At 38.4% G+C, this 26,568-nt stretch overlaps 1 protein-coding gene across 3 annotated transcripts in view; it reads left to right on the forward strand.

Annotated features, from left to right (window-relative positions):
• Window positions 1–26,568, forward strand: part of LOC117400421 (microtubule-associated protein RP/EB family member 2-like) — a 50,698-nt gene that overhangs the window by 15,158 nt on the left and 8,972 nt on the right. For all 3 annotated transcript variants that reach the window (XM_034000365.3, XM_059022115.1, XM_034000364.3), the window contains one exon: window positions 24,013–24,140. In XM_034000365.3, coding sequence (XP_033856256.1) covers window positions 24,020–24,140 — 121 coding nt within the window. In that variant the 5' untranslated portion in view covers window positions 24,013–24,019. The remainder of the gene's footprint in view (window positions 1–24,012; window positions 24,141–26,568) is intronic.

Below are 26,568 nucleotides of genomic sequence, written 5' to 3' on the forward strand. Positions count from 1 at the left end.
TAAATAATTGTAGACCTCTAGTTCTTATAACTTTTTTCCTCATCCACAAAAGCAAACCTTTTGCTACAAAAGATTTTTCCTAAAATTCTTTGTTTTTGATTTTTCCTAAAATTCTTTGAGATTTCTAGAAATTATACATTTTCATTGGAGAATGTAAACTTTTGACTACAACTGTGTGTGTGTGTGTGTGTCTAATATATATATATATATATATATATATATATATATATATATATATATATATATATATATATATATATATATATATATAATGTTACATGTAGAGAGAGATCAAATTGTTAATTCAAGTTAGAAATTTTTATTTTTTCACCTTGTGTCGTCCCATTTCTGAATTGTAATTTAATAAGAACCAGGAAAATTATGTAATTTACTGGTCAATATTAAGAAATGTATGTTATTTTTTTGTTTGTGTCTATAGATCATACACTATATAAAGCTCTGCTGTAGACAATTTTAGAATTGATTATGGTTGATTTGATAATCTGACTTTATTTCTAACAGTAAATGGTTCAGCCAGCCAGAGAATAGGACATATTCTCAATTTGAGTGCAACAGCTTTAAACCCCAAAGGTCATTTTACAGCCCCTAAATATAAGAGCATAAGAACATAAGAAAGTTTACAAACGAGAGGAGGCCATTCAGCCCATCTTGCTCGTTTGGTTGTTAGTAGCTTATTGATCCCAGAATCTCATCAAGCAGCTTCTTGAAGGATCCCAGGGTGTCTGCTTCAACAACATTACTGGGGAGTTGGTTCCAGACCCTTACAATTCTGTGTAAAAAAGTGCCTCCTATTTTCTGTTCTGAATGCCCCTTTATCTAATCTCCATTTGTGACCCCTGGTCCTTGTTTCTTTTTTCAGGACAAAAAAGTCCCCTGGGTCGACATTGTCTATACCTTTTAGGATTTTGAATGCTTGAATCAGATCGCTGCGTAGTCTTTGTTCAAGACTGAATAGATTCAGTTCTTCTAGCCTGTCTGCATACAACATGCCTTTTAAACCCGGGATAATTCGGGTTGCTCTTCTTTGCACTCTTTCTAGAGCAGCAATATCCTTTTTGTAACGAGGTGACCAGAACTGAACACAATATTGTAGGTGAGGTCTTACTAATGTATTGTAAAGTTTTAACATTACTTCCCTTGATTTAAATTCAACACTTCTCACAATATATCCGAGCATCTTGTTGGCCTTTTTTATAGCTTCCCCACATTGTCTATATGAAGACATTTCTGAGTCAACATAAACTCTGTAGGTCTTTTTCATAGTTCCCTTCTTCAATTTCAATATCTCCCATATGATATTTATAATGCACATTTTTATTGCCTGTGTATAAGCCTACACTGCAGGGATTCTTAAGTATGTAGCAAAAAGAAGCCCAGACTTAAATGGTAACCACAGAAAAAGTTACCTGTTGACAGTTATAATCAGGTTATATGGAAGCTTTTGTTCTTACACCACACATATACAAGTGTTATAAATACTGTAGATATAATGGTCTTCTGCTTCCAGGGCTAGTTGTGACCTTTTTAATGTTTCCTTCACAATTTATTCAGTCACTCACCTCTTTCAAGCTGCTGCTCCTGCTCTACTCCCCTTCATCTCCTCCCTCCTCAACACCTCTCTACTTTCTGGTATCTTTCCCTCTGCCTTCAAAAAAGCCTCTATCACTCCCCTCCTCAAAAAACCTACCCTCGACCCCACCTCCCTCCAGAGCTACCATCCTGTCTCCCTCCTACCCTTCCTCTCCAAAACCCTCGAGCGGACTGTACACCGCCAGCTCTCTGCTTTCCTGTCCAACCACTCTCTGCTTGACCCTCTCCAATCTGTCTTCCGCTCTGCTCACTCCACTGAAACCGCCCTCCTGTCTGTCACCAACTCACTTAAGTGTGCCCGAGCTGCCTCTCTCTCCTCTGTCCTAATTCTCCTCGACCTCTCTGCTGCCTTTGACACTTGATCACTCTATTCTACTATCATCTCTTGCTGACCTGGGGATCTCTGGCACTGCTCTGGCCTGGTTCTCCTCCTAGATCTCTCCCTCCACTCAGCTAAGAACCTTGGAGTCACCCTGGACCCCTGCCTCTCTTATTCCCAGCACATCTCCACTCTGGCACGCACTTGCCGATTCTTCCTGAGCAACATCCGAAGAATCTGACCCTTCCTCACCAACTATGCTACCCAGCTCCTGGTCCAGGCCCTGGTACTCTCCCGCCTAGACTACTGCAACTCCCTCCTGGCTGGCCTCCCTGCGTCCACCACCCGTCCGCTTCAGCTCATCCAGAACTCTGCTGCCCGCCTGGTGTTCTCGCTGCCTCGCTTCGCCCACACTACTCCACTACTCCGCTCGCTCCACTGACTCCCGATCACCGCTCGCATCCAGTTCAAGACTCTTGTACTAGCCTACAGATGCCTTGACCAGACTGCACCCAGCTACCTCCAGACCCTCATCTCTCCCTACACCCCCACTCGACCTCTCCGCTCCGCCTGCACTAGAAGACTAGCTCTACCTCCGCTACGCTCCCCTGCCTCCAGAGCCCGCTCCTTCTCCACCCTTGCTCCGCAGTGGTGGAATGACCTTCCTACAGATGTCAGGACTGCCCAGTCCCTGACCACATTCCGGCACCTCCTTAAGACTCACCTCTTCAAACAGCACCTGTAGAACTCCTCTGTTTGTATCCTGGGACACTATCACCCTTCATGTAAATGTGCCTTATCTGCCCCCTATTTTACTGCATTTAATCCTGTACTTCAGAATACTGTAATCTGCCAAGTGTTTAACCTGTAGTACTTTGTATTTAATCACATCCTGATGTAACTATCACTATTATCTGCTGTATTATTGAATTGTGGTTTGTCACACTTGTACTTTGCTTGAACAAAAGTTATTGTATTTCTTGCTCTTATTGTATTACTTGTATTGTAACACTTGAAATGTATTTGCTTACGATTGTAAGTCGCCCTGGATAAGGGCGTCTGCTAAGAAATAAATAATAATAATAATAATAATAATAATAATGTTAGTTCACTCCTGACTCAAGCAATTAAATTAATAAAAGTAAAGCAGAAAAACTGAATTGAGGTTTGTGATTTAAAAGTCTGGGATGAAAAAACAAACAAGTATTGAAATTTACTACTGAACAATATCATGATAAACATACTCTTTAATATAAAACTAAGCTGACTTCTGGAAGTGTCCGACATGCTGTATTCCAACCAGCAAATGCATTAAATTATATTCTTGTAATATTAATTAGGACAGACCAGGTTTAAGATGCACACATGTGACCGGTTATGCAGGACAGACATACAAGTTGATGACCAGGTTTTAATTGTGTTATTTGGACCCATTTCATGTTTTTAGTGCTGTGTGTTCAGGAATGGGTCACATTTGGGCAGCAGCTAGTGTTCGAGACATGAGTTCTGATTTGACAGTGTCACAGTAACACACCCACTTAAAGCAATAGGTCAGCTACCCTTGGCATTCCAGTAATTTGTCAGCAATGCATGTACATAGGACACCTGCTGTTTTAAACTTCATTGTTACATCTCTCTTCTTGTGTGGTTTATCCAGACTAGCTTAGCACCTCCTGTTTTATTACTAAATTAATAATTGCTTGAATACCTTGACAGGATAGTATTTTACATAGCAGTTTGTTTGAACTTATTTAAAGTAATATCAGCGTTTCCAATACTAGCAGTAGCAACTGCTTAAGAATTTTCTATAACGTTTTATAACTTTTTTTTTTTTAGGTAGTGTGCAGTTTTTGGCGTACTTAAGACTTCATTCTGTGGTAAAAGACACAACATATCAATGGTCTTCTTGCATGTAAAAGAAAGCCTTGGGTTATTGTGATAACTGTTAAGAGGTGGCCTCCTGGATTTTGAATTTAATGAGATTAAGAACAGCATAGTCAACCATATGCAATGAGTTTGATTAAATTTGACCTCTTACAGTCCCCACAAGCGATTTGCTCAGTAAGTCAAGTAGGTTTAGCTTTAATCGTAGTGGATCGCTTTGTAATATCAGATAATAATCTACCCCTATTTGCAACTGAATTTCGTGAAATCAGAATTCCATTATGTCTATAGAGAAACTCTCTTGCTTGATAAAGAAACATACGTTGGTGACAGTTGAGAGCAGAAAGAGATGGTTCCTTTTTTTTGTGTGTAGACAGTAGCTTGAAAGTCGTTTCCATCGTTGGTTTTGCCCTGCAGTTCTGTTGGTTTATAAAGAACATCATTGTGAAATTTCAAACGGAAGCAATAAAGGAATGTTTTTGAGGGGGAATATGTACAGTGCTCTGTTGCACGGAATATGAACTGACGTACACTTGTGTTAAGGATGTAAAACTAGAAACAACCCCCAGTACATCCCAGGTCCAAAACTGTTTTTTCAACTACAGTACAGTAATTTCTTCATTGTAGAGAAATAATTGCCGTCTTAAATAGTTGTTGTAATTTGCTGTTATTGTTAAGTAGCTGGAGTTCATTCTTTGTGACCTATTCCATGCATGGCAGCAAACTACTCTGTACTTGCAGTAAGTGCGTTAGGCGTGCTTCACATACAAGCACCACCTTTTATTGATTACATTTACTGCAAACAACCTTCTGATGGAAAGATTATTGTGGTGAGACTGGAAATCTTGTAAAAGCTTTACGTACACATATTTTCTTCAAGAACCACGTGTACAGGCTGTACGATACAGTATATATTGTGTACCCCATTTCCAGCTTTTTCCATTTTTTTCCCCTTGCTAATTACCAACACACTTTTCTGTGCCAGCTCACTTGGTGGGAATAAATCCTGTGACTGTTCCCCTTCTTAGCTGGTATGCAGTGTGTTCTCTGTAGCTGTAGCTAGTGTGGTATGTTGTTGCTACACAGAGTCTCGGGAGAGCCAGCTAGTTAATGGTGTAAAAATTCCTCTTTGGCTGAAATTATACACAATTATTTTACTGAGGAGGGGAGAAGTATCTTTGACTCAAAACGTCTTTCAAAGAAATATTTTCATTGCTACTTTTTAATGTGCTTTTGCATCCAAACCACTTAATGGCTGCATTAATAATACAGGGCTGACAATAAATGTACAGTGTAATATACTACAAGAAAGTATTTTGCAGGATAATGTGTTGAGACAAGAAGTTTATGTAGTCCAGATCATGTTGCAGGCTCCCAGGCCTGAACAGAAGTGTGTGCATTGTTCAAATCTGTTCATCTTTATAAGAGTACTTTAAGCAATGCTACACTACTAGTACCTGCTGCTTTTTGGCAATTTTGGTAGTTGCGTTAAGCTACAGTGAATTAAAGCTGTACGCTATATTGTTATTTCTAACAGCTTGCACTATTTATTTTCTTTAAGGCTGGAATGGATTTGGTAGGGACCCAAAGATTTTCTTCTAGCTATTGTTTTTTAGGAGCTGACAGGAACATTCTCCTGTCAGCAGCAGAGCCCGGCAGAAACCCCCTTGTTAGCTATTTATTTATTTATTTTTTGCACAGCTACACAAATCTTTTATCAGAGTCAAAGTGAAATAGAAGTATTAAGTCTAGCCCATAACTATTGTCTTTTGTTAATTATAATAAAGTTATAATTATTTGGTTCAGAAAGGTTCGCTTTCTGTGCCCTGAAGATTTGGGGCATTCTGCTACCCTTTTTAACCAGTAAAGTAAAATAAAAAGCATAAACTCTATAGTATTTGACTAAATGTTTACTTAAAAATACCCTGTGTAATTTATTTGCATTGATTACATTTTTTCAAAAAGTTAATAATGTATATCATAAATACACTGTAAACAACTAATTGAAGACTTGATGTGAAAATCTGTGAAATTTGAAATGCAAAATGTCTACTTTTTCATTGAAATTTGTTATGATAAATTACATGGTAAAAAAAGTTGACGCGGAAGGTTTAAACTTTTAATAAATTGTCTATTTTACAATTTATTTTTCGCACACCTACTTTGGCTTTTTTTTTCTGCATGTTATACTATTTTTGCAGCAGGGCCTGCTAAGATATATCAAGCCACCCTTGAGAATTTGCAGCTTATTTATGACTCTTAGTTCTGATGCAGGAAATTCCATGTAATTTCCCCTTTGCCATTGCCGGTAAAGAAGGAAATGTGTTTCATTGAGCTTCAGTCACAGATGGACTAAGAAGTAAGTCTCAAGACATTGCCCTATAAAGTGTGTATCCTGCATTGTTCTTTTTTTTGTGTACTTCATATTCATGTCCGTTATATGGTTTATAATAGGGCGTTGTGGTTGTGGCTTGTCAAAATTAGGGTTATTTAAGCAATCCACTGGGACCATCTTCCCTGCCTTGAGTGTATTACTTCCATATGTTCTTGTGTCAGTTTTTAGACTGACAAAAAAACAAAAACTCTTGTCTGTTTCATGGTCAGGGTTGTTTTGTGGGACTCCCATTACATACTGGTTTGATCCGTTCCTTGTTGTGAGCTGTACTGTTGTGCCCAATTAGCACCGGGACTGCATATGTTTGTACTTCAGCTCGCAGTAAAGAATCTTGCTGTATGCAACAGGAGTTTACCCTATCTTATGTTTTTGAGCACAACCCCTACGAAACCCCATCCGTTGGTTAATCACTTGGACCAAAGTCTTGAAGGAGCATGAAGACTCTGGTTCATACAGACTCTGACCATTTCTGGTTGGAGTCGAGGGTCTACGACCCTGTGTGACAGCATGGAATTACGTCATCCACACTCTTGCAATGTCCATCTTTTATGGAAAGTCGTACAGCCTTTTCTCATGCATCTACGACCTGAAATCGCATGGGGTCAGATGATGAAATATTTCAACATTTGCTGCATATGTCGTACGCTGGTAATCATCATGGAGCAAGACTTCGAGGAACTTTTAATAGAAGTTCTGTAGCAGGGCGATTGCCCTGCACGTGTGTAAATTAGTGTTTACAGACGGGCGATCGATTGAGACTTGCTGCCTGCTAGGCTTAGTTGAGGGGAAGGGCAGCAAGTAATCGGCTGTGCTGGTCCTCAATCAGCAGGTGGGCGGGTCTTCACCGAGTGTCTGTCAGTTTAAAAACATCCGCGGGAGATGGCTCGGGGTGACTGCAACGTCGTGCCAGAGGGGAGCGGCGTATACTCGGGAGGAGCGGGTCCGCTCTGCAGGAACGACAGCTACAAAACCTTGAGATTGCAAGCGGTGCTTGTGAAGGCAATGCCCAGCCAAGGCCGTATGAAGCAGCAGGAGTCGTTGTATGAATATCGGCTCATGAGTAGGTTAGTTAGGGGATAGTGATCCCATGTGATGCATAGCGAGGGTTACGTAGTGTAGCCGGTTCCTGGAGCGGGACACCTCATTTATAAGGCTAGCGCTTGCCCTCTGGGGCACCTTTTGTTTTGTAGTTTTTGTACTGTGTTTTATTTTGTATTTTTGTACAGCTTGCTATATGTGTCCTCTGTGCGTTACCATGGCTGGTAATGTCACATGACCACCTTTTTTGCTTGAACAGCGGTTACGCACACACGTAACATGAGACCCTGTCACAAGTTAAACATCCACATTTATATAACCCCTCACTTAAAGAATATAGAGGTGCCCAAATAATAGAAACAGTGTTGGTGTTTATTATTTAGAAAAGGACTGGAGAGAATGTAGCCTGTGTATGTATGTAAAAGATTCGCAGTTGCTTGAGAGGATGGGTGTACTAACACTTTTTTCGAATTAGGGGAAAGCAGTCTGTATTTAACACTAGAACCGCCATGCGGGTCAGTGTGACCCATTTTGCATTTAAAATGTTAATTACTCTTCCGTTGTAAATCGTATGTGTGTCTGTTTTTTACTTTTCCTAAATATATGAATTAAATATCCTGATGGCGTTTGATAGCCAGAATCGGAAAACTGATAAAGTTAAACAGTTCTACCTAGAACTGTCACGTGGGTCAATGTGACCCATGTATTACAATACATGTCTTTTTTTAATATAACGTAAGAGATTCTATTTTTGTAAATGCAGCAAACAAGACACACCCCCTCCTCCTAGCACACATGTTGTTTTTTTTATTTTTATTTTTTCCCCCCCAAGCCTTTTTTTCTAGACTGACTACGAGACAGAAATTGCTATGATTGTGGATTTGTCAAGATGCCAACTCATTGAAAGCCTAGTTTCTTGTTTTTCAATGTACCTGGAGACAACAATCCTTCATTTTGTTCCACAAATGCAACTGGAAATACAGACGTGCTCAAATTTGTTGGTACCCCTCCACAAAAAACGAAGAATGCACAATTTTCTCTGAAATAACTTGAAACTGACAAAAGTAATTGGCATCCACCATTGTTTATTCCATATTTAATAGAAATCAGACTTTGCTTTTGATTTTTTATTCAACATAATATTGTAAATAAGAAAACAAATGAAAATGGCATGGACAAAAATGATGGGACCGCTAACCTAATATTTTGTTGCACAACCTTTAGAGGCAATCCCTGCAATCAAACGTTTTCTGTAGCTCTCAATGAGACTTCTGCACCTGTTAACAGGTAGTTTGGCCCACTCTTCCTGAGCAAACTGCTCCAGCTGTCTCAGGTTTGATGGGTGCCTTCTCCAGACTGCAAGTTTCAGCTCTTTCCATAGATGTTCGATAGGATTCAGATCAGGACTCCTAGAAGGCCACTTCAGAATAGTCCAATGTTTTGTTCTTATCCATTCTTGGGTGCTTTTAGCTGTGTGTTTTGGGTGATTATCCTGTTGGAGGACCCATGACCTGCGACTGAGACAGAGCTTTCTGACACTGGGCAGTACGTTTCGCTCCAGAATGCCTTGATAGTCTTGAGATTTCATTGTGCCCTGCACAGATTCAAGGCACCCTGTGCCAGGCGCAGCAAAGCAGCCCCAAAACATAACCGAGCCTCCTCCATGTTTCACTGTAGGTATGGTGTTCTTTTCTTTTTTCATCTGTGAACCTAGAGCTGATGTGACTTGCCAAAAAGCTCCAGTTTTGACTCCTCTGTCCAAAGGACATTCTTAATAATATTTGCAACTGTTGTCACAGGAACATCAAGCTGCTTGGAGATGGTCCTGTAGCCTTTACCTTTACCACGCTTGTCTATTATTTTCTTTCTGATCTCCTCAGACAACTCTCTCCTTTGCTTTCTCTGGTCCATGTTCAGTGTGGTGCACACAATGATACCAAACAGCACAGTGACTACTTTTCTCCATTTAAATAGGCTGAATGACTGATTACAAGATTGGAGACATGTATAAGAAACTAATTAGTTTGAAATATCACTATAATCCAATTATTTATTATCTTTTCTAAGGGGTACCAACAAATGTGTCCAGGCCATTTTAGAATATCTTTGTAGAATAAGCAATAATTCATCTCTTTTCACAGCTTCTTTGCTTTATTCTATGACATACCAAAGGCATGCAAGTATACATGATAAAATAGCTTTTAATTTCATCACTTTTCAGGAGGAATGAAGCATTATTTCAAAGAGCTGTAAGGGTACCAACAAATTTGAGCACGTCTGTATATCAGAAGGAAATATTTAATCTTGAAAGTAGTCATTTACAGCAAGCTGCACTCAGATGCATACAACAAACTGAAATGACAGGTAGGATAACAACTTATGTGCCTAATGTGAAACGTATTTTATATATATATATTTTTTTATATTACTTTTAGAAAAAAAAAAAACATTTCGGTTTTACAAGTTTGTATGTACCAGTTTACACAATAGTGTTCAATGGAACTGTGTCTGTGTTTACAACACAGCTCCTGGATGCAGACACAGTCAGCTGGTAGACGCGTACGCTCCTCATAGACTACAATGCAGCAGTCATACTGGAAGTAGTGTTTTATTTTTATGTAGTATTAGAAACAATGATTTTGGTTTTATAGTTTTGTGTGTACATATATCCGTTTACACTTGTACACGGGTACATGCACATACCTGTTTCTTTTGAAATGTGTATTTTATTATATTTTTTCACTGTTTGTAGTTGTGCTGCATATGCGCTCATTTTCAAAATAAAGCCTTTTATGTTTAATTTTCCATTTAAATATGGTGTTTCTGCGATGCAAATGTTAGATATGATGTTCAGGAATAAAACTTTTTTCAGTTGTATCCGATAGTATGTAATTTTCATAACGAAGCAGTTTAAAAATGTATGGGTCACAGTGACCCACGTGGCTGTTTTAGGTAGTTCGAAAATCCGGCGGTTCTAGTGTTAAAGTATGAATAACAGCTGCGCAGTCAAAAAGGCTGCGACATAGTGAATCTGCAGAGCTTTTATAGCTGTCTACGCCTGACGCATTCATCTGTGACAGAAGTATGAACCAACCCTTAGCATGTTCATTGGCCTGTTGTAGTGCTGTAGTTAACAACAGCCAGGTTGTAATATGAGCTGCTGAACTTGCCCCGTGATCTTTTTTGATTTGGCCAATCTTTTTTAAAAACCACTTAATCACGGAGAAGTTATGTGGTGGCAGCAGTGCACCATCTTCTGTATTCACGAATCAACATTGTCAGCAGCTGGAATATGATTTTATTTTTATTTTTTTTGTTCCCTGTCCTGGTATTTTTTGTGAAACCTGATAAGTGACTGAATTACCAGCTTTGTTACGGCCATGTAATGGCGTTGAATAATGATCAACCAAATCCTTGCATTCAGAACAGCAAGTCTGTGCTGTCCATGTGTGACTTTTATGTGGTGCTGTAATGACTTGCCAATTAGCAACCCCGCCCCTTTAAACCAAGCTTTACAATCAGTGACAGTATAAAATTAGGGAACAGTAAAATCCATAGGTGGAGCTTTTAAGATCAAGTATTTCTATTTCCCAGGATTTTCAAATATTGTGTCCAGCTGTGAACCATATCCAGTAGACACTAAGCTGTGTATCCTCACCCCCCTCCCCCGAAAGAACAGCTGGGTAGAGTTGCAATACAAGGTATCGAAATCTGTCTTTCAGACTACACATAGTGCAGTGAGTGTTGGCTCTTGCTAGTATCAAGTCTGTTAAAAGGTACATGTTTCTTTCGTTTTGTGGCAGTACATACAAATCAAGTTCAGCTACATTTTTGGAAAGGAACATTTTTCACAGGAACTTACAGCACTAATATAAATTGTACTGTTAGCAGGCAATCTGTTTTTAAATTCTTGAGTTTTACCTTTAACCAGTTTCAATTGCCACTATTTCAACTTAATTTCAAGTTTGTACATTGTGTTCTGTTCTTTTGAAAATGACAGTATGGGGGGGGGGGGGGGGGAAGGGTGGGATAATAAACAACAACCAAAAATATTCTGAGACAAATCCATTTGTTACAGTAGTCTCTGGCTAAGAGAACACCCCTTGGGAAGCAAGCTAAGTGTTCTCTTAGCTGGTGTTCTCTAAGTTAGACAGAGTTGACCACTGGACACACTATGCCAAGGCCAGTCACGGTATGAATCAGTAAATACAAACGTATTTATTACTTATGTCATGACGCACATGCATCAACATATGAAGTTAATAGAATAAGTAAGCAAAAAAGTAATAAGGAAGTGTATGATAGTAAACAAAATTAACAAAACACCCCTGCATACGGTAGAAATTGAGCAGCGGCCCTTACAGTAATTATGAATACAATAATTAATTAACACAATGGTTAACACAGCACCGCCCCACACATGTTAAATGCAGCAGCAGCTCTCATTACTCTCGTGATGACAAGTCTGTTTTGAAAAGATTGAATAAACCGTTTGAGTTTGAGTTATCGGCTACAAAACCGTACTGTATCAGTTTTGAATCGGTTTGCAACAAATCGCTATCTCTGCCAAAAAGGTGTTCTTTTAAATAAAGTTCCTGTTCCTTTGGGAGAGCATTTACAATGATAAAATTCCGTTTCACCACAAGGTTGTTCCATAAGCCGAAGTGTTCTCTTGGGAGGTGTTCCAGCGCTTTGTAATGGTGGTCCACTATAAAAGGCGCTATATAAAATAGATTGATTGGATTCCTATACATGGAGACAACTGTACCAAATTAAAAAAAGCTTTTCTTAGTAAAGCAAATATTTAAGAAAACAACAAACAAAAAATAACAAAGGAACTGAACTGTTACTTTGACGTGGCGCTGAACTGAAGTTAAATTTTTTTTCCCAGTAGTTATTTTGTGGCCTTTCCATGGGTGCCGAGCACACTACATTGTTTTATCTTTTCCAAACAGGAAGCGAGCAGCAGACAAAATGAGAGCACTGTGGTTTGGAATGGTGGCAACCCATCTGTGACCCAGCCTTGTAATTCTGAGCTGCAAGGCTCCCTTCTGCCCAATTTAGCTTTTTCTTGGAGGTGTTGACAGTGCTGAGAAATATTACTGTACATGGTTTTTCTGTTGGCATTTGAACTCTTGCGGTGTGGGATTTTAATGATGTGTTTTTAAGAAACATTTTTTTTTTGTTCTGCTTTTCATTTCTGTTTGGACTGCTGTGGCACTCCTAAATTCTTCTGTCTTTTGTAACTGTTTTTTTTTTTTACGAAACTGGCAAATACACATCGTGTAGGCCCAAAATTGACTGGGACAAATATTTGAATATTTTAACTAATATTTCTTAGAGTAAGTTGCGTGGTTCCTAAAAATACAGTGTTATACGTCCCCACGTGTTGCTACAACTATTTAAATAACGTACCTGTAATTTTCCTTTTCATTGTTAACATCCTGACCACTTTTTAGAACTTTAAACTGTTTTAAAGCTCTTTTCAAAATGGCCGCTTTATATATATATATATATATATTCTTTTTGGCCACCAGCCGCCACTGTTATGTATTGTTTTTGCCAGAAATACACGTGTGTTTTTTTTTTTTTTTTTAAATATAACCACTGTTTGGTATAATAGTTTTGTATTTGTAGGGGCAGCAGAGTGGAGTAGTGGTTAGGGCTCTGGACTCCTAACCAGAGGGACGGGGGTTCAATCCCCAGTGAGGGACACTGCTGTTGTACCCTTGAGCAAGGTACTTTACCTAGATTGCTCCAGTAAAAACCCAACTGTTTAAATGGGTAATTGTATGTAAAAATAATGTGATATCTGTATAATGTGATATCTTGTAATAATTGTAAGTCGCCTTGGATAAGGGCGTCTGCTAAGAAATAAATAATAATAATAATAATTCCCTAGGATAAAGTAAGGCCTTCACAACCTATTCCGGGATGATTTTTTTTTTAATACAGTGTTGCATGTATAACATTTTGCAACTGAACAAACATTTGAATATTGTCTGAATCTTGAATGTATATCCGAACATGTATATTCCATGTTTGTCCCAGCACTTGTTACACGTACTGTATCAAAAATACAGCGTTTTGTCAGATACAGTTCATACAGTACAGCATTACTTACTAGGTTTTACATAATTCCATTTTTCATTCTTATTTCAAATTCAAAATATATTTTATATGTACTGCGTCTTTCGGAGTCTGATATTAATTAGGCTTCCAAGCCAAAGGCTGGGAAGCCTATTGTTATTGCTGTTTATTATTATTATTATTATTATTATTATTATTATTATTATTATTATTTTTCCGCACAAACAACATCGCAGAGTTATGAAAACGCATACGTAAGTAGATGCCTATGGCTGGACAACCAGACTGGCGTCCCCAAATGAAAAAGTCACATGGTTCGACCGCCATATTGGATCTCGTGGAAATTTTGGGAATTTTTCAAAACTCTTGCCGTTAAAAACAACTTAAGGTGGAATTATGACAATGGCAGCAGATAGTGCAGCAATGGCCTATAAAAACATATGTTCAATCAAGGTCGATTGCACAATTACTTTGCCCGCTACGCTGGATTGGCGCCAAATATTCAACAATCTTCTTGTCTTAAACCGCGACGTCAATCGACACCTAAATTGGCATGCATGTTCATGACCAGGTCCTTTCTACCGTTTGTAAAATCCACGCTTTTTCGTTACAAAACATGGCCGCGGTGCGCAAATAACCGTTTCACAACGGCTCTATTTTCATACATTCGTGCATAAATCCAAGGTGCAATACACTACAGTCATGAAACTTTTTATATGACCATAGAGACTCACGTGAACTACTGGTGATATGATGTACTGGTCACATGGTTTGGCGGCCATATTGATAATTGTAAAAAAACTTTTGCAACCAATAACAAGAACACCATTGCACTTATGCTCTTCATTGTCAACACAATTGCACTGACCATTGGAAAGTAATAACTGCTGAAGTTTGAAACAGATTGCTCACACAGCGCGGCGGCCATATTGGAATTTACGTTGAAATTTTAACTCCTAGGGCGTGCCGGCAGGGTCATAGTTATAATGGAACACGTATAGGAAGTCATGTGCTGTATGAAAAAATGTCATTGCCCGCGACCTTTGACCTCTCCTAAAGGTCAAACGTGATGCATGACATCATCAACTTACGCAGCTGGCTATAAAACTGCCTATAACTTCTTATCGGTTGCACCAAAACGCACGAAATTTGACACGGATGTAGAGGACTATGGGATGTTGTGTCATGGTCAATATGGCGGTTTTGGTCACATGGTGTGGCAGCCATCTTGGATTTAAAAAGAATTTTGGGCAATTTTCAAAAATCTTCTCATTTGTGCCAAAATTGACACAGTTAGCACAGTTGTGATGATAACGTTTCATCTATAATAACCAATGCGCTTAAATTTCACGATAACTGCTTGGAAGCCTTTACAGTTGGTAGCAACTCTAGTTTTAGTTTGAAATTGAACCTGTAACATATGTGAAAGTTATAAGTCATACAGTTGATTCAGCTGTTTCTGGTACAAAGCTTATTAAACTTTGACACACTGTTGATCATAACACTGATTATTTATGAAAAGATGAAAACATCTGATGCCCCCTATTCATTTTTTGTATAATCAATTTAGACCCTGCCACTCCTGGATTTTATTAGAACATTGTAGATCACAAGGGGATGCCCTTGTATTGCACCATGCACCTGTTTTTAGGATAATCCTGATAAACACAAGTAGGTGGTTGAGCCAATCCAGGGTGATTTCCCTAGTGCTGTAAAATGCTATAATAAAATATGAATGAGTTAATGTGTAGTCAGCTGCATAAACTGTACCTAAAAAAAAGACTCAACAGTTAATATACTTTATAGTATCTCCCTGTTGACACTTAAGTACTATGGACTGTAGCATGTATGATGTACTGTAATTGTAGATTCCTTGTTGTGGAACTTTGACTTGCTATTTATCCTTTAATGGGGAAGGATGTGTTTTAAAAAAGAACGGGTGCTTGACATCCTGTCTACTACTTAGCGTGATGCAAACCAGGAGAGACTGAAATATAGCTCTACTGGTGGAATTTGATACTTTTAACAATGGGGACTTACAGGGTGTACAATATGTATATTTGTGCTGTACAGCAATGTTAAATTATTACAAAAAAATAGTTTGAATTAATGGAACCATATGTGTTTTTAGATGTAGGTTTTCAGTTTGATGTTTGTTAGTAAAACAGTCAAACTTTGTAAAACTTTGGAAAATACAGTTTCGCTATTGTGTTTTGGTATGGCAAGAGTGCAGTTCATTGGGTGTAGTGAGTACCAGTATTTTGAAGTGTATTGCATTTTGGGAATTCAGTTGGTCGAGATTTCTTCCCCAAATGTGTTCTGGTTCCTCCAGGAAACTGTAGTAACACATTTAACAAGTTTAAGTTCCTTTTTTAGCATACAGTTGCCGTTAGGGTGGCCTTTTTGTTTGATCACAAATACAGAAATATATATGGGTAGGTTATCTGAAAGTGAATAAAGGCTTCTGTAAATAAAGGGGTCCAAGCAACTGCAGATGGGGTGCATTCAAATGTAGTCTCAAAGATAAAAGCTAGATATGGTTGGTGCATTGCATTAAATACAACTCTGATAACAATCCATCAACCAGAGGTACAAGCCAGGCTGTGGATGTGAACTCCTTGAAGATGCCACAGTTGCTCCAGCTGGTGCAGTCTGACCCAGTCTCCCAGAGGTACAGAATACTGATACTCTTTCACTGGAAGCCTGATCACCCGAGAGAGAGAGAGAGGACAACAAAGTGCCTCAGGGCTCACCTGAAGAAGGAGATTCCCATTGTTTCCACGTTGGGGAACCATGTGTGGTTTTTTTTGTAGAAAGAGGTGGAGGAGGAGGGTAAAGTGGCATCTGGTCCTGCAATGTAAGTGGGAAAACAGTTCAATACAATGGGCTGAATATTCTAATCTGGGGATTACTTCTACTTGGCTGACAACCTACAATGGGATTTTGCATGCTCAGTGTTAGTCCTGCCCTAAATGTATTTATTCGCCTTAGAAACAGCCGCCTTAATCATGTGTAACAGTGTAATTGGAATGGTTGAATATGTACAGTAGGGATATTTCAGCCGATGACGGTAGTAGATATTCAACCTCTTTTGTGGCTTTGCATTCCCATAGGGTTGTGCCAAGTGACTAGTTAAATTTCCTTTGTGGTTCCGTTACTTGTATCATTGCAGTATTTTTTTTCAGTTGTCATTGGTGACCTGCAGACCAAATTAACCAGGGCTGATTTTAAAAATAGCACAGCTGCAGTTCTGTAATTTCTTTTTTTTTTTCCTTTGCTGTACTGTAGTAGAGGTTTTATTTTTGTGGTGGTTGTTTCCATGTTAGTTCTGCAATTGCATTAGAGTTGATCCCAAGTGGTTGAGTGCAGGGTAAGTCCTACAATCAGGAGTTTGCTGGTTCGAATCCTGATCGTGTTTAGTAGCTGATCTTGGGTTGGGGCCCAAAGGGATCGCTGCCACGGTCTGTGTGCTATCTTGGGTTGGGGTAAACCGTCTGTGCTTATCCTTAGTTCACCTCATTGTGACTCAGCAACCCCTACACAAAGTAGTTTTTGGCGGATGGACACTCCTGGTTACACTCTTAGGTTTTGGTATTAGGTTTCACAGACTGTAAAGGATCATTTTGGTATCTAAAACAAGCTGTAATCTGATTCCAGTTTCATCCTGTCATCTACAGTATACCAAGCAGATTTCTATCTAGATCAGTCAAAATATTAGTTTTATCAGTGCTACATCACCTACAGGGTACCCACATCCTTTTAATTTTGCACAGACATGCTGCTCTGCTCGCAAACAATTCATGTCTTAGAAACAACGGCACAAACTAGAGTCCTGCATCGGGTTCACATTCCGACCCAAACCCAACTCGCTTTGCGGGTCACAAAGCAAGTTGGGTTTGGGTCGGAATGTGAACTTTTCGTGGTTCGGGTGCGGGTCAGAAAATGTCATTTTCGGGTCAGACTTGAGTCAGAATTTGAATTGGCAAAAAACGTTTTCTGTCCTTTTTTCAGCATATTTGTCTGTAACCCTTTCCCAAATAACCTATTAAAAGGTACATGTATTTCATGCACCAAAGCAGGAGACGATTAGGGAGGAGTCAGCTGACTAAGCAGTGTTCTCGATTTGTTTTGACGCTTGTTTGATACGTCGCAAGATCCTTTATCACGTCTACTTGGTGATATTAAAAATGTATGTGGACGAGGTGAAATAAGATAGCGCAGGTTTTATATCATGTAATGGATAATAGTTCGAGAAATCAGAAGTGTGGAATTATTTTGGAATCGCAGCGAATGAAAATAATGAACTGTATTCGTTGCTTGTGAAACCTATCATCATGTTTTTGTGTACGCCCACCACAAAACTGGTAGATAATCTCTGAAAGTACAGGTGTAGCTCCCTTTCAGCTGGTGGCACGAAAGGAATAGACAAGTATTTTTTATAGTACAGTAAGCAGAGATTATTGTTAATATGTTGCTATATTAAAATGTCAAGATCACTAGAGCTACCACGTCGTATAGCCTATTGTATAAACTCAATCTGTGGAGAACTGTAGAGATATCTGTGTATGAACGTGAGAGCGTGGGAGAGTCAGTCGACGCAGGCAATCGGTAAAGGACAAACACTTGCGGGTTTGGGTCGGGTTGCAGGTCTTATTAAGGTCAGGTCGCAGGTAAGAAGACGTTGCGGTTCGGTTCGGGTCGGGTCCTGTAGTAGCGGGTCGTAAAAATCGGACCGCGCAGGACTCTGGCACAAGCAGGCCGAATGGGATTTCCACTGCAGTGCCATGGTCCAGGAATGTGCACGGTATAGAAACAGGTCTGTATAGTACATTCTGACAAACAGTGTAGCATAATCATATATTACTTTACCAGGTACAGTGCAGGTTTTATTATTACTATGCTGAATAAATTTGTATATTATTCTGTATGGGTACAACATATTACCTGGTCTATTTTCTGTGTACTACTTTAAACAATTGCAAGTGTATAGTTATTTGAAATAGTAGACAGCACTGTGGACCTCGATTTGCACTGCCCCCTACAACAGCCTTGATCGGCTTGGGGACAGATTCAGATATCTTGCAAGGCCAAAATATCACACTGGTACAGCCTGCAGAGGCTTCAGTGGAAAGGCAACGCCTGGGGCCTCTCAGCCCACTTGTCAGTGGAAACAGGGTATAGGCCTAAATGTTGGGCACTTGCAATAGGAAACAGTGGTATTTGTGTTTTGTTGCTCCTGTAGGAGCACAGCTGTGCTACTAGCAAGAGCAGTGCCCAGCTTTGGCAGGTCCAGCAGGAATAATTTGAGACAATGATTTTTAAAATAGGAGCAACAAAATGTGAATTAACGACAAGTTATAAAAAAAATCCCTTAAAAACAATAAGAGGGACTCTCACGAGTCATAAATGAAGAGCCTGTTTCAGAAAACACAGGCTCTATTCTCCCAGGGACTGAATAAGGGCCTCCGTCAGGGCTTGCGTTAAGTGTCTGGTGTCCTGCAGGAGCCAGCAGTGAGATTTTTTAAAACTCTTCTACCTGCATGCCTTCTATTCGTGGCTGCTGCTATGAAGATGTATGTTGCATACAATGTTGTTGCTGTTACTTATTATGGTTATGGCTTAAGCACAGTTCAATGTATTGATTGATGTATTTTCAATTTAGCACTTACCTTGGTGAGAGAGAACCCTGCGGCAAGCCACTTAGTTGCTTGTGTACTGTAGACATGCTAACTAATAGATTATTGCCTCCTGCATTCAGGCCCTGAGCCCTGACTAGCACAATAAAGCCCATATTGAAGCAAAATGTCCAAATCCCCTTTATTACGTAAAAGTTTCTTACATGTATGATCCTGCTTGTTCAGTGGGAAATGTGGGCTTTCTATTCAGTGCGTGTTTATAGAAACCATATGGCTGTGCAGGAGGATTTCCAAGAAATATACAGTAAAACCAAAAAAAAAAGTAAAAAGTTTCCAATATCTTCATGTGCATAGACCCCACAGTTACTGCATAACCAAACAGTGAGCCCAATGAGATTTGTACTGTACATTGTATGAAACATTTTCCAGGGGATGGAAAAGATGGAACAAAGGGCCTGCAGTGATCTCTACCTCCACAACATAATCTGGTCTCAAAGCTTGGTGCAGGCAGCAGGGTGGGATGTTTCAATTATTGGAATTGCATTATTTGTTATATTTCTTAGTCTTGGTGTTTATGGGTTTTAGACCGAGATAATGTAGGGCACATTTTTGCTGCTAAGGCTTCAGCAAGGCAGTGCATGTTTGTCACTAGTCACTGCATTGCTCCTTGCAGTGTCATTGCACTAGGCTTGGTCTGGTGCTAAATACACGTTTTTCAGCTGATTTGGATAAGAATATAAAGTACTCTGGGGAAACAGGATATTGTTTGCATTTCAAGCTGTGACAGGTTTCCCTGATAAGGAATACTGATATGAATTTTGTCCATGGCAACTCTGGCACAAATTATTTTATGATGTGATGTGTCTGTCATAATCTGAGTAAACTGTCTCGGTTGTCCATCCTCTACATTATATGGCTATTACGATCAATCCAGGTGATTGAATACTGTGAATGGTACAATTCTGTTTAAATTCAGAGGTGTGTTGGCGGGGTTAAAATTGGGTATAATACATGTGGTGGATACTCCAAACATGCTCTTGCTGCTGTAAGCTGATATGTTTTAAACTAACTGTAGTTGTCTGTTACGATGAAATTAATTCATTTTCTGCACAGTTGCTTATTTTGGTTCTAGATGCAGTCATGTCTGAAATTTCCACCACCATGTGGTACTAAAGAGAGACTGATTGTTGCTTTTACTTGGGCCCAATATTCTTGTACATGTACATGTGGGATATGTTTGACATTAGGTCTGTACTGTATCTTAAATTATAAAATTGTATTTTTATTTGTGCTACAACGGTGAGCATGTTAACCAAACTACTCAACAGGCAGACTCCAGTAAATTTATAACCCAGGAAAAGCACAACATTTGAAAGTATTCAGGTGCTGAAGTAAAAGTTATTGTACTCAGGCCGGTATGTCTGATCACAATTAGAATGAGTAGCATATAGATGTGTGGAGATTTTACAGTGAAAGTGATTGTATGTAAAATGTTAAGCTTGCCTTATTGACACACTGGTTAGAGTAGTGCAAGTTTTAAAAATGAAACAGGGTCAGTTTATCCTGTTTTTGTTCACCGCTTGACATGACCAAGGCTTCAGAATTAAAAAGAGCACTACAACAAATTAGGAAGCAGGATATTAATTCAATCATTTTAGAGCATTAGGTTATTACATACATTTCAATGACTCTTCTCCTGTTCCCCCATTACACTGTTTAGGTAAAATGTGGTAATTGTTTCTTTCACAACCATTTTAACTAGAAATCCATAATCAATGTCTTTATTGATGTCAATGTTTATACACCACCCACTCGATATATATCGCGGGTGTTGGGGTGCAATACAAATCCGCTATATATCGAGGGCTGCCATATAGCGAGAGACACATCGTATAAAAAGCAGCACACCGTTTTAATTCGTACAGTGGAGGGTAATTGCTTCTCATCAACTTCAGTCTCCAACTAATTTCATAGGTCTTCCTCTCCTTTCTCAAATGCACAGACACGCTGCATTGAAAGAATCCATTCACAACAACAACATAGCAGGCTTGTTGCTAGGGGGCTGACGTCAGCAAGTAGATATTTAATTTGCTTTGTGTTATTGTGCAATGTGTCTGAAACAAACACATAGGAAATGTGAAAAAACGCCAAGTTATCAAAAGTGCCCAGCCATTTAAAGTAGAGATATCAAAAGCACAAGCTAAGTTTCAAGAAACTCTTGGGGCAACAAAGCAAATAGGCACAGCTGTAAAACCGGTCCCCCCATTACAGCACTGGGCGCTGTAGAACACTGCCTGTAGAGCTGAATTAAAGTATTCTGCAAAACACGTCCGTTTGCCGGCAGAACTAACTTTGGATCCTGGTATAAATGGTTCATGTTTCCGAAGACGCCGCTTCCCATGTTTTGGATTGCGATGTTTTACTGTGTTCTATATTGAATATGTTTCTTTGTAAATAGACCCAACATTGCATCTCAACCTTCTGGGTTAAGCCATAACAAAGAAACATTACAATAGATTACAATATAAAAAAACACATAGTTGTTATCACAGTAATACAGTAGGCCTACCGGTAAGAAATGAAAGTTACTTAAAGATATTTCTGTACGTTTTTAGTAGTTGGACTAAAAACGTAGTTTAGTAAATGGACGTTAAAATGTAGGGATGAGAAAAATATCTGAACGAATATTTTTTTACATGTATTCGAACACAAAAATAAAATATTTGTATTCGTCAGAATTGCGTATTGTGTGTTTTTTTATTACAGTTTTTTTGCAAAGTAAAAAGTACATAATACATTGTGTATGTAAATAATGCAGGGTTTATTTTAGTAATAGGCTACTGTAATAAAATGTGGTGTCTGCTGCAAGAAATGACATTGTTGAAAACAGCCGGAAATAAGCATCATGTGTGTTTTGCTCTTCCGCTTCATTCAGACATTGCAATATGGCAAGTGGTAAAAGGCCTCAGTCTGACGTGTGGAATTATTTTGACAAAATAAATGAACGTCTGTGCAAGTGCTAACAGTTGCTCTCGATCCTCGATTTAAAATGCTTAAGTTTCTTTCTGATGTCCAAAAAAAAGAAACCAAAAGAGAAATTGAGTCCAGATTACGCGCACGCAACCTAGAGCTGGCAAATACTGCTCTACCTGGGGTTTCAGGTGCTGTTTTGGATTTGGGAAGCGAGACACAATCAGCATTGGCTTCTGTCAGAAATAATAAAAGGCTTGCAACTATTTATGGCTTTACATTATGTAGTCATATTTACTATCCAACCTTGCCTCTCATTATTTTGACTGACTCATATTAAATATGTACTGCAGACTCTAATAGTGGAAAATTTAATGGCCCTCAGGAAGACTATTGTTACTGACAGGGGGTTATAATGCCCGAAACCCTGGAGGGGCATTTAATTCTCCACTATGACTGAGTCTGCAGTACATATTTATATATAAATCAGTCAAAATAATGTGAGGCAAGGTTGGATAGTAAATACAATTTTATATATGTTGTTTAAATATAGCTGATACAGCATAAATAAATAAATAAATAGATAAATAAATAAATAAATAAATAACAGAAAATGTTTTCGCATAGTTATCAAAGTTTTTTTGGTGTAGAGCTCTGTCTGGTTTGATGACTGCTGCGTAATCCAGTTTATATCCCACCCATCTATGTACCTCTATCTCTATCTCTGTCCTTGGTTATAACTCCTTTTTGTGGGGCTACTACAGTAGTCTCTGCTTATAGGAACACCTCCTAAGAGAACACTTCGCCTAAGAGAACCCCCTTGCGGTTAAACAGATTTTTCTCATTGTAAATACTCCGCCTCAAGGAACAAGAATTTAGCGTAAAAGGACGACTTCGTGGCACCGATTAGCGATTTGTTCACAACTGATACAGTACTGTTTTGTAACCTGATAACATTATCATCAAACTTAAATTAAAATGGTTTATTCAGTCTTTCCAGAAGTGACTTGTCATCTCGGGAGTGTCTTGAGGCACACTGATTGATTTATTGATTTCCACGAGTGCACCTCATTGCTACAAAATGGCATGTAAACAAACTGCGAAAAGCGACGGTTTCTCTTGCTACACAAAGTTGGACATTGTTCGAGCTCTTGGGAAAAAAAACCTGAATCAGACACAAGTCGGCGACAATTTTTGTTTCCCGTTCTGATGAGTTGTTTCACCATTCTGTTAAATAATGTGCATGTTTTAAGTGTTGCTCCTGTACAGGTATTCATAATTAATCTAGAGCTGCTGCTGCATTTAACATGTGTAGGGGTGGTGTTAATTTAGTTTGACAGTTAGTTTCTTAACATTAGTTTGTCTGTTACTTTATTATTGTTATTTATTAACATACACTTGCCTATTGCTTTTCTCTTACTTATTCAGTTAATTTCATATGTTGATGCATGTGTGTCATGACAAGTAATAAATATGTATTTATTGATTCATATTGTGTCTGATGACTAACTCCGTTTTAGAGAACGCTTTGCTTGCTTTCTGAGGGGGGTTCACTTACCAGGAGACTACTGTCCTTGCAGTATAGGTACTGTACTTCACTGCCCTAGTAGCACTTGAACAGATGACTGGTTTCACACCAAACGTACATGCCTTAACATTTCCACAGTCACAGTTTATATTTGCAAAGTATTCAGGAGGCAAAGGGGCAGTAAAATGACTAGCCTATAGTGAGATAAAACTAACCAAATAAACCATTGTGCAAGGCTCATCACCACAAGAATAACACAACAACTATAAACATAACACAAACCTAGAGAGATTATTCATGTTTCTCTTCTGGAACACTTTTTAAAAAGCAAGATTAAATGCTTCAGTGTAAGCTTTATTAGTTGCACAAATGAGGTTCTGTGAATGTTTGCCCATAGAAGCTAAGGTCAGTTGTTCAATAACATGAATTTGCTTGGCACAGCATGCTGGAGGACTGTAGCAAGAGGGGGAGTCAATGCACTGCTGTGTACAGTAACTGCAAGTACAACATCTCATTATTTATGTCTTGTTTTTTCTTTCAGCTGGGGAATGGCAGTCAATGTGTACTCTACCTCAATAACCCAGGAGACTATGAGCAGACATGACATCATAGCATGGGTCAATGACATACTCTGTTCAAACTACACTAAAGTTGAACAGCTTTCTTCAGGTAAGACATAAGCTGTTATTCCTTTACAAACAGCAAAAGCAGTGGTGGGGAGCTGGAGGCTTGGCAGTAGCAGAACGGAAAGTTTTGGGCCATTAATGCTCTGAATAGGAAAATCTGTTTACTGCTTAGAAATTGCACCTTGCATGAATGAATTTGCACTTGTAAGTTTTGCATGACGCAATGTAAGAATGTTAAATAAGATTACTATAAAAATCACTGAACTGTAATACACAGTGGTGGAGTTATTTAAAACGCATTGGGTCATTGTTGTAGTTGCTGAGCTGTGTTTGTAAGTGGTTGATCAAGGCTGTTGGACCCCTTCCTGTGAACCAAACCTCCAGTCTTTGCTTATGTACTCAAGTGATTGTCTGAGGGCACGTTCTGCCCCATGTAAAGCATGTTTACTGTAAAAAAAAAATAAATAAAAAGAAATTCAGCAAGAGGGTATCAGCCGAGATTACGGATCAGCGGTATGCCAGAGTAATTCATTCTCAATCTTTGTTTGTTTTGATTTTATATTTCATTGATTCTACATGAAATGTAGTTTTTGTTGAATTTCTCAGATGGGGGAGTTGGATAATCCTTATTTTATTGTTTAATCCCTAAGAATCATTATAAATTAATGTTGCTGTTTAGACCAATGTATTGTGTAACATCTGCACCTCTTTATATATTGTATTCTGTGCTATCTGCCACTTGATTTTGTTGTATAGTTCAACTCAGGTAAACAAAACTCCCCTCAAAGCCTTTTTCCATCCAACTTTTAAGCTCAGTAAAACTTATGCGAATAAGAAAATATATCCAACAAACGCTATGGAAAACGGTTTATGTCGACTTTTTAAGAAGTTTTTACTCTCATGACAAGCTCGCTCGTTAGAGGTGGTTTTATTTTTTACTCGCAGCGACATTTTATTCGACACGTGCATGGAAACCGTAACGAGTATATTTCTGGTCCTAGCGCCCTCCTCACCATTACAGTGATGTCAAATTGTTTAATGTGCATGCTCTGATTGCAAGAAAATGTCCAAAATGTTTCATCTGCCATGGTTAGGGCAGGGGAAATTTAAAGTTGAATAACCTTATTTCAAATGTAGTCGAATGCACCCCAAAAAGTTGTGACCAAGATATGGGTTCCCTCACACCAGCCCCTTCAATTAAATGAAACTCAATAGTCCAAGTGAAGTTTAAAATTGCCTTTTACAAAGCAGTTTTATTGAATGAAAAATAAGTAAATATTAGGTTTCTATGATTTTAACAGGTGAGGTTGAAGTTCAAAAAGAAACACCAAGTATGTAGGGTCTGTAGAGAGACTAAAACTATACAAAGACAACCACGCCACGGAGAGCATGGAAAAGGACAGACACAGGAAATGTGATAGGGGAAAGTCAGTAATCATTAAATAAACAATAACCAAATAGGTATAGTAAATAGAGAAGGGAATTGGTAATCATAAATAAACAAATAAATAAATACAGTAACTAAACAATAATACACAATAATCCGTAATAATCAGCAAAAGCAGTAGTAATCTTCCAAACAGGCACGTTCTTTGCGGTGGTGTGTTTTCCCTTCAGGGATCCATTTGCGTGATTCACTTTCTAATACGCTTCTCCAAAACCTATTTTTTATTTATTTATTTAATTATTATATATATATATATATATATATAGCATCAGCGCACCAAAGAAACAATTGTTTTTCAATAAATTCTAATAAAATGTAAATTAAAAGTATCTGTAAGGAAATATTATTATTATTATTATTATTATTATTATTATTATTATTATTATTATTATTATTATTGTTGTTATGTAACTGGATCAAGTTTAATTTCCATTTAAGGTGCTTGCTCGGTAGAATGTATACTCATTATAACAGCGAGAAAGAAGAAAAAAAAAAAAAAAAACCTGTCATCTAGCGGATAGATTTGCAAATTGATAGAATTTGCAGTGGATGGAAAACCATTTTTTCACCCTTATGTCCATACTAAATGGATGGAAAGGGGGCTACAGAAACAAAATGGTGATAATTGGCCGTGCATAATTATGTAAACCTGCGAATGACCTATTTTACATGTCTTGCTTCAATTCTAGAATTCTTTTCCAGTGAAAATTCTGAATTATCTCCATGTTCTCTGGCATTGTTGCCTCCATGGTGTGTCTTGGCTCAGTTTTTTGTTTTATTAAAGCATTATGTCTGGTGCAGAGTTACAGTGAGTTCATTTCAAAACTGCAGCCTTTTGTGTACCAGATACACAACAAAAAGCACACTTTTTTTTGTACAGAGAAAAAACAGACAGTTTCAGAACTAAGCCGGTGACATTTTTAGGAGCTTGTTGCACTCTTTGCTACATGTAGATGGTTGATATTAACATCCCTTAATTAGTTTAAAATGGTAATATAATCAAAAGTTATGACAAGACTTGCCC

The sequence above is a fragment of the Acipenser ruthenus genome, chromosome 4, assembly GCF_902713425.1.
Source record: "Acipenser ruthenus chromosome 4, fAciRut3.2 maternal haplotype, whole genome shotgun sequence".
NCBI classification, from domain to species: Eukaryota; Metazoa; Chordata; class Actinopteri; order Acipenseriformes; family Acipenseridae; genus Acipenser; species Acipenser ruthenus.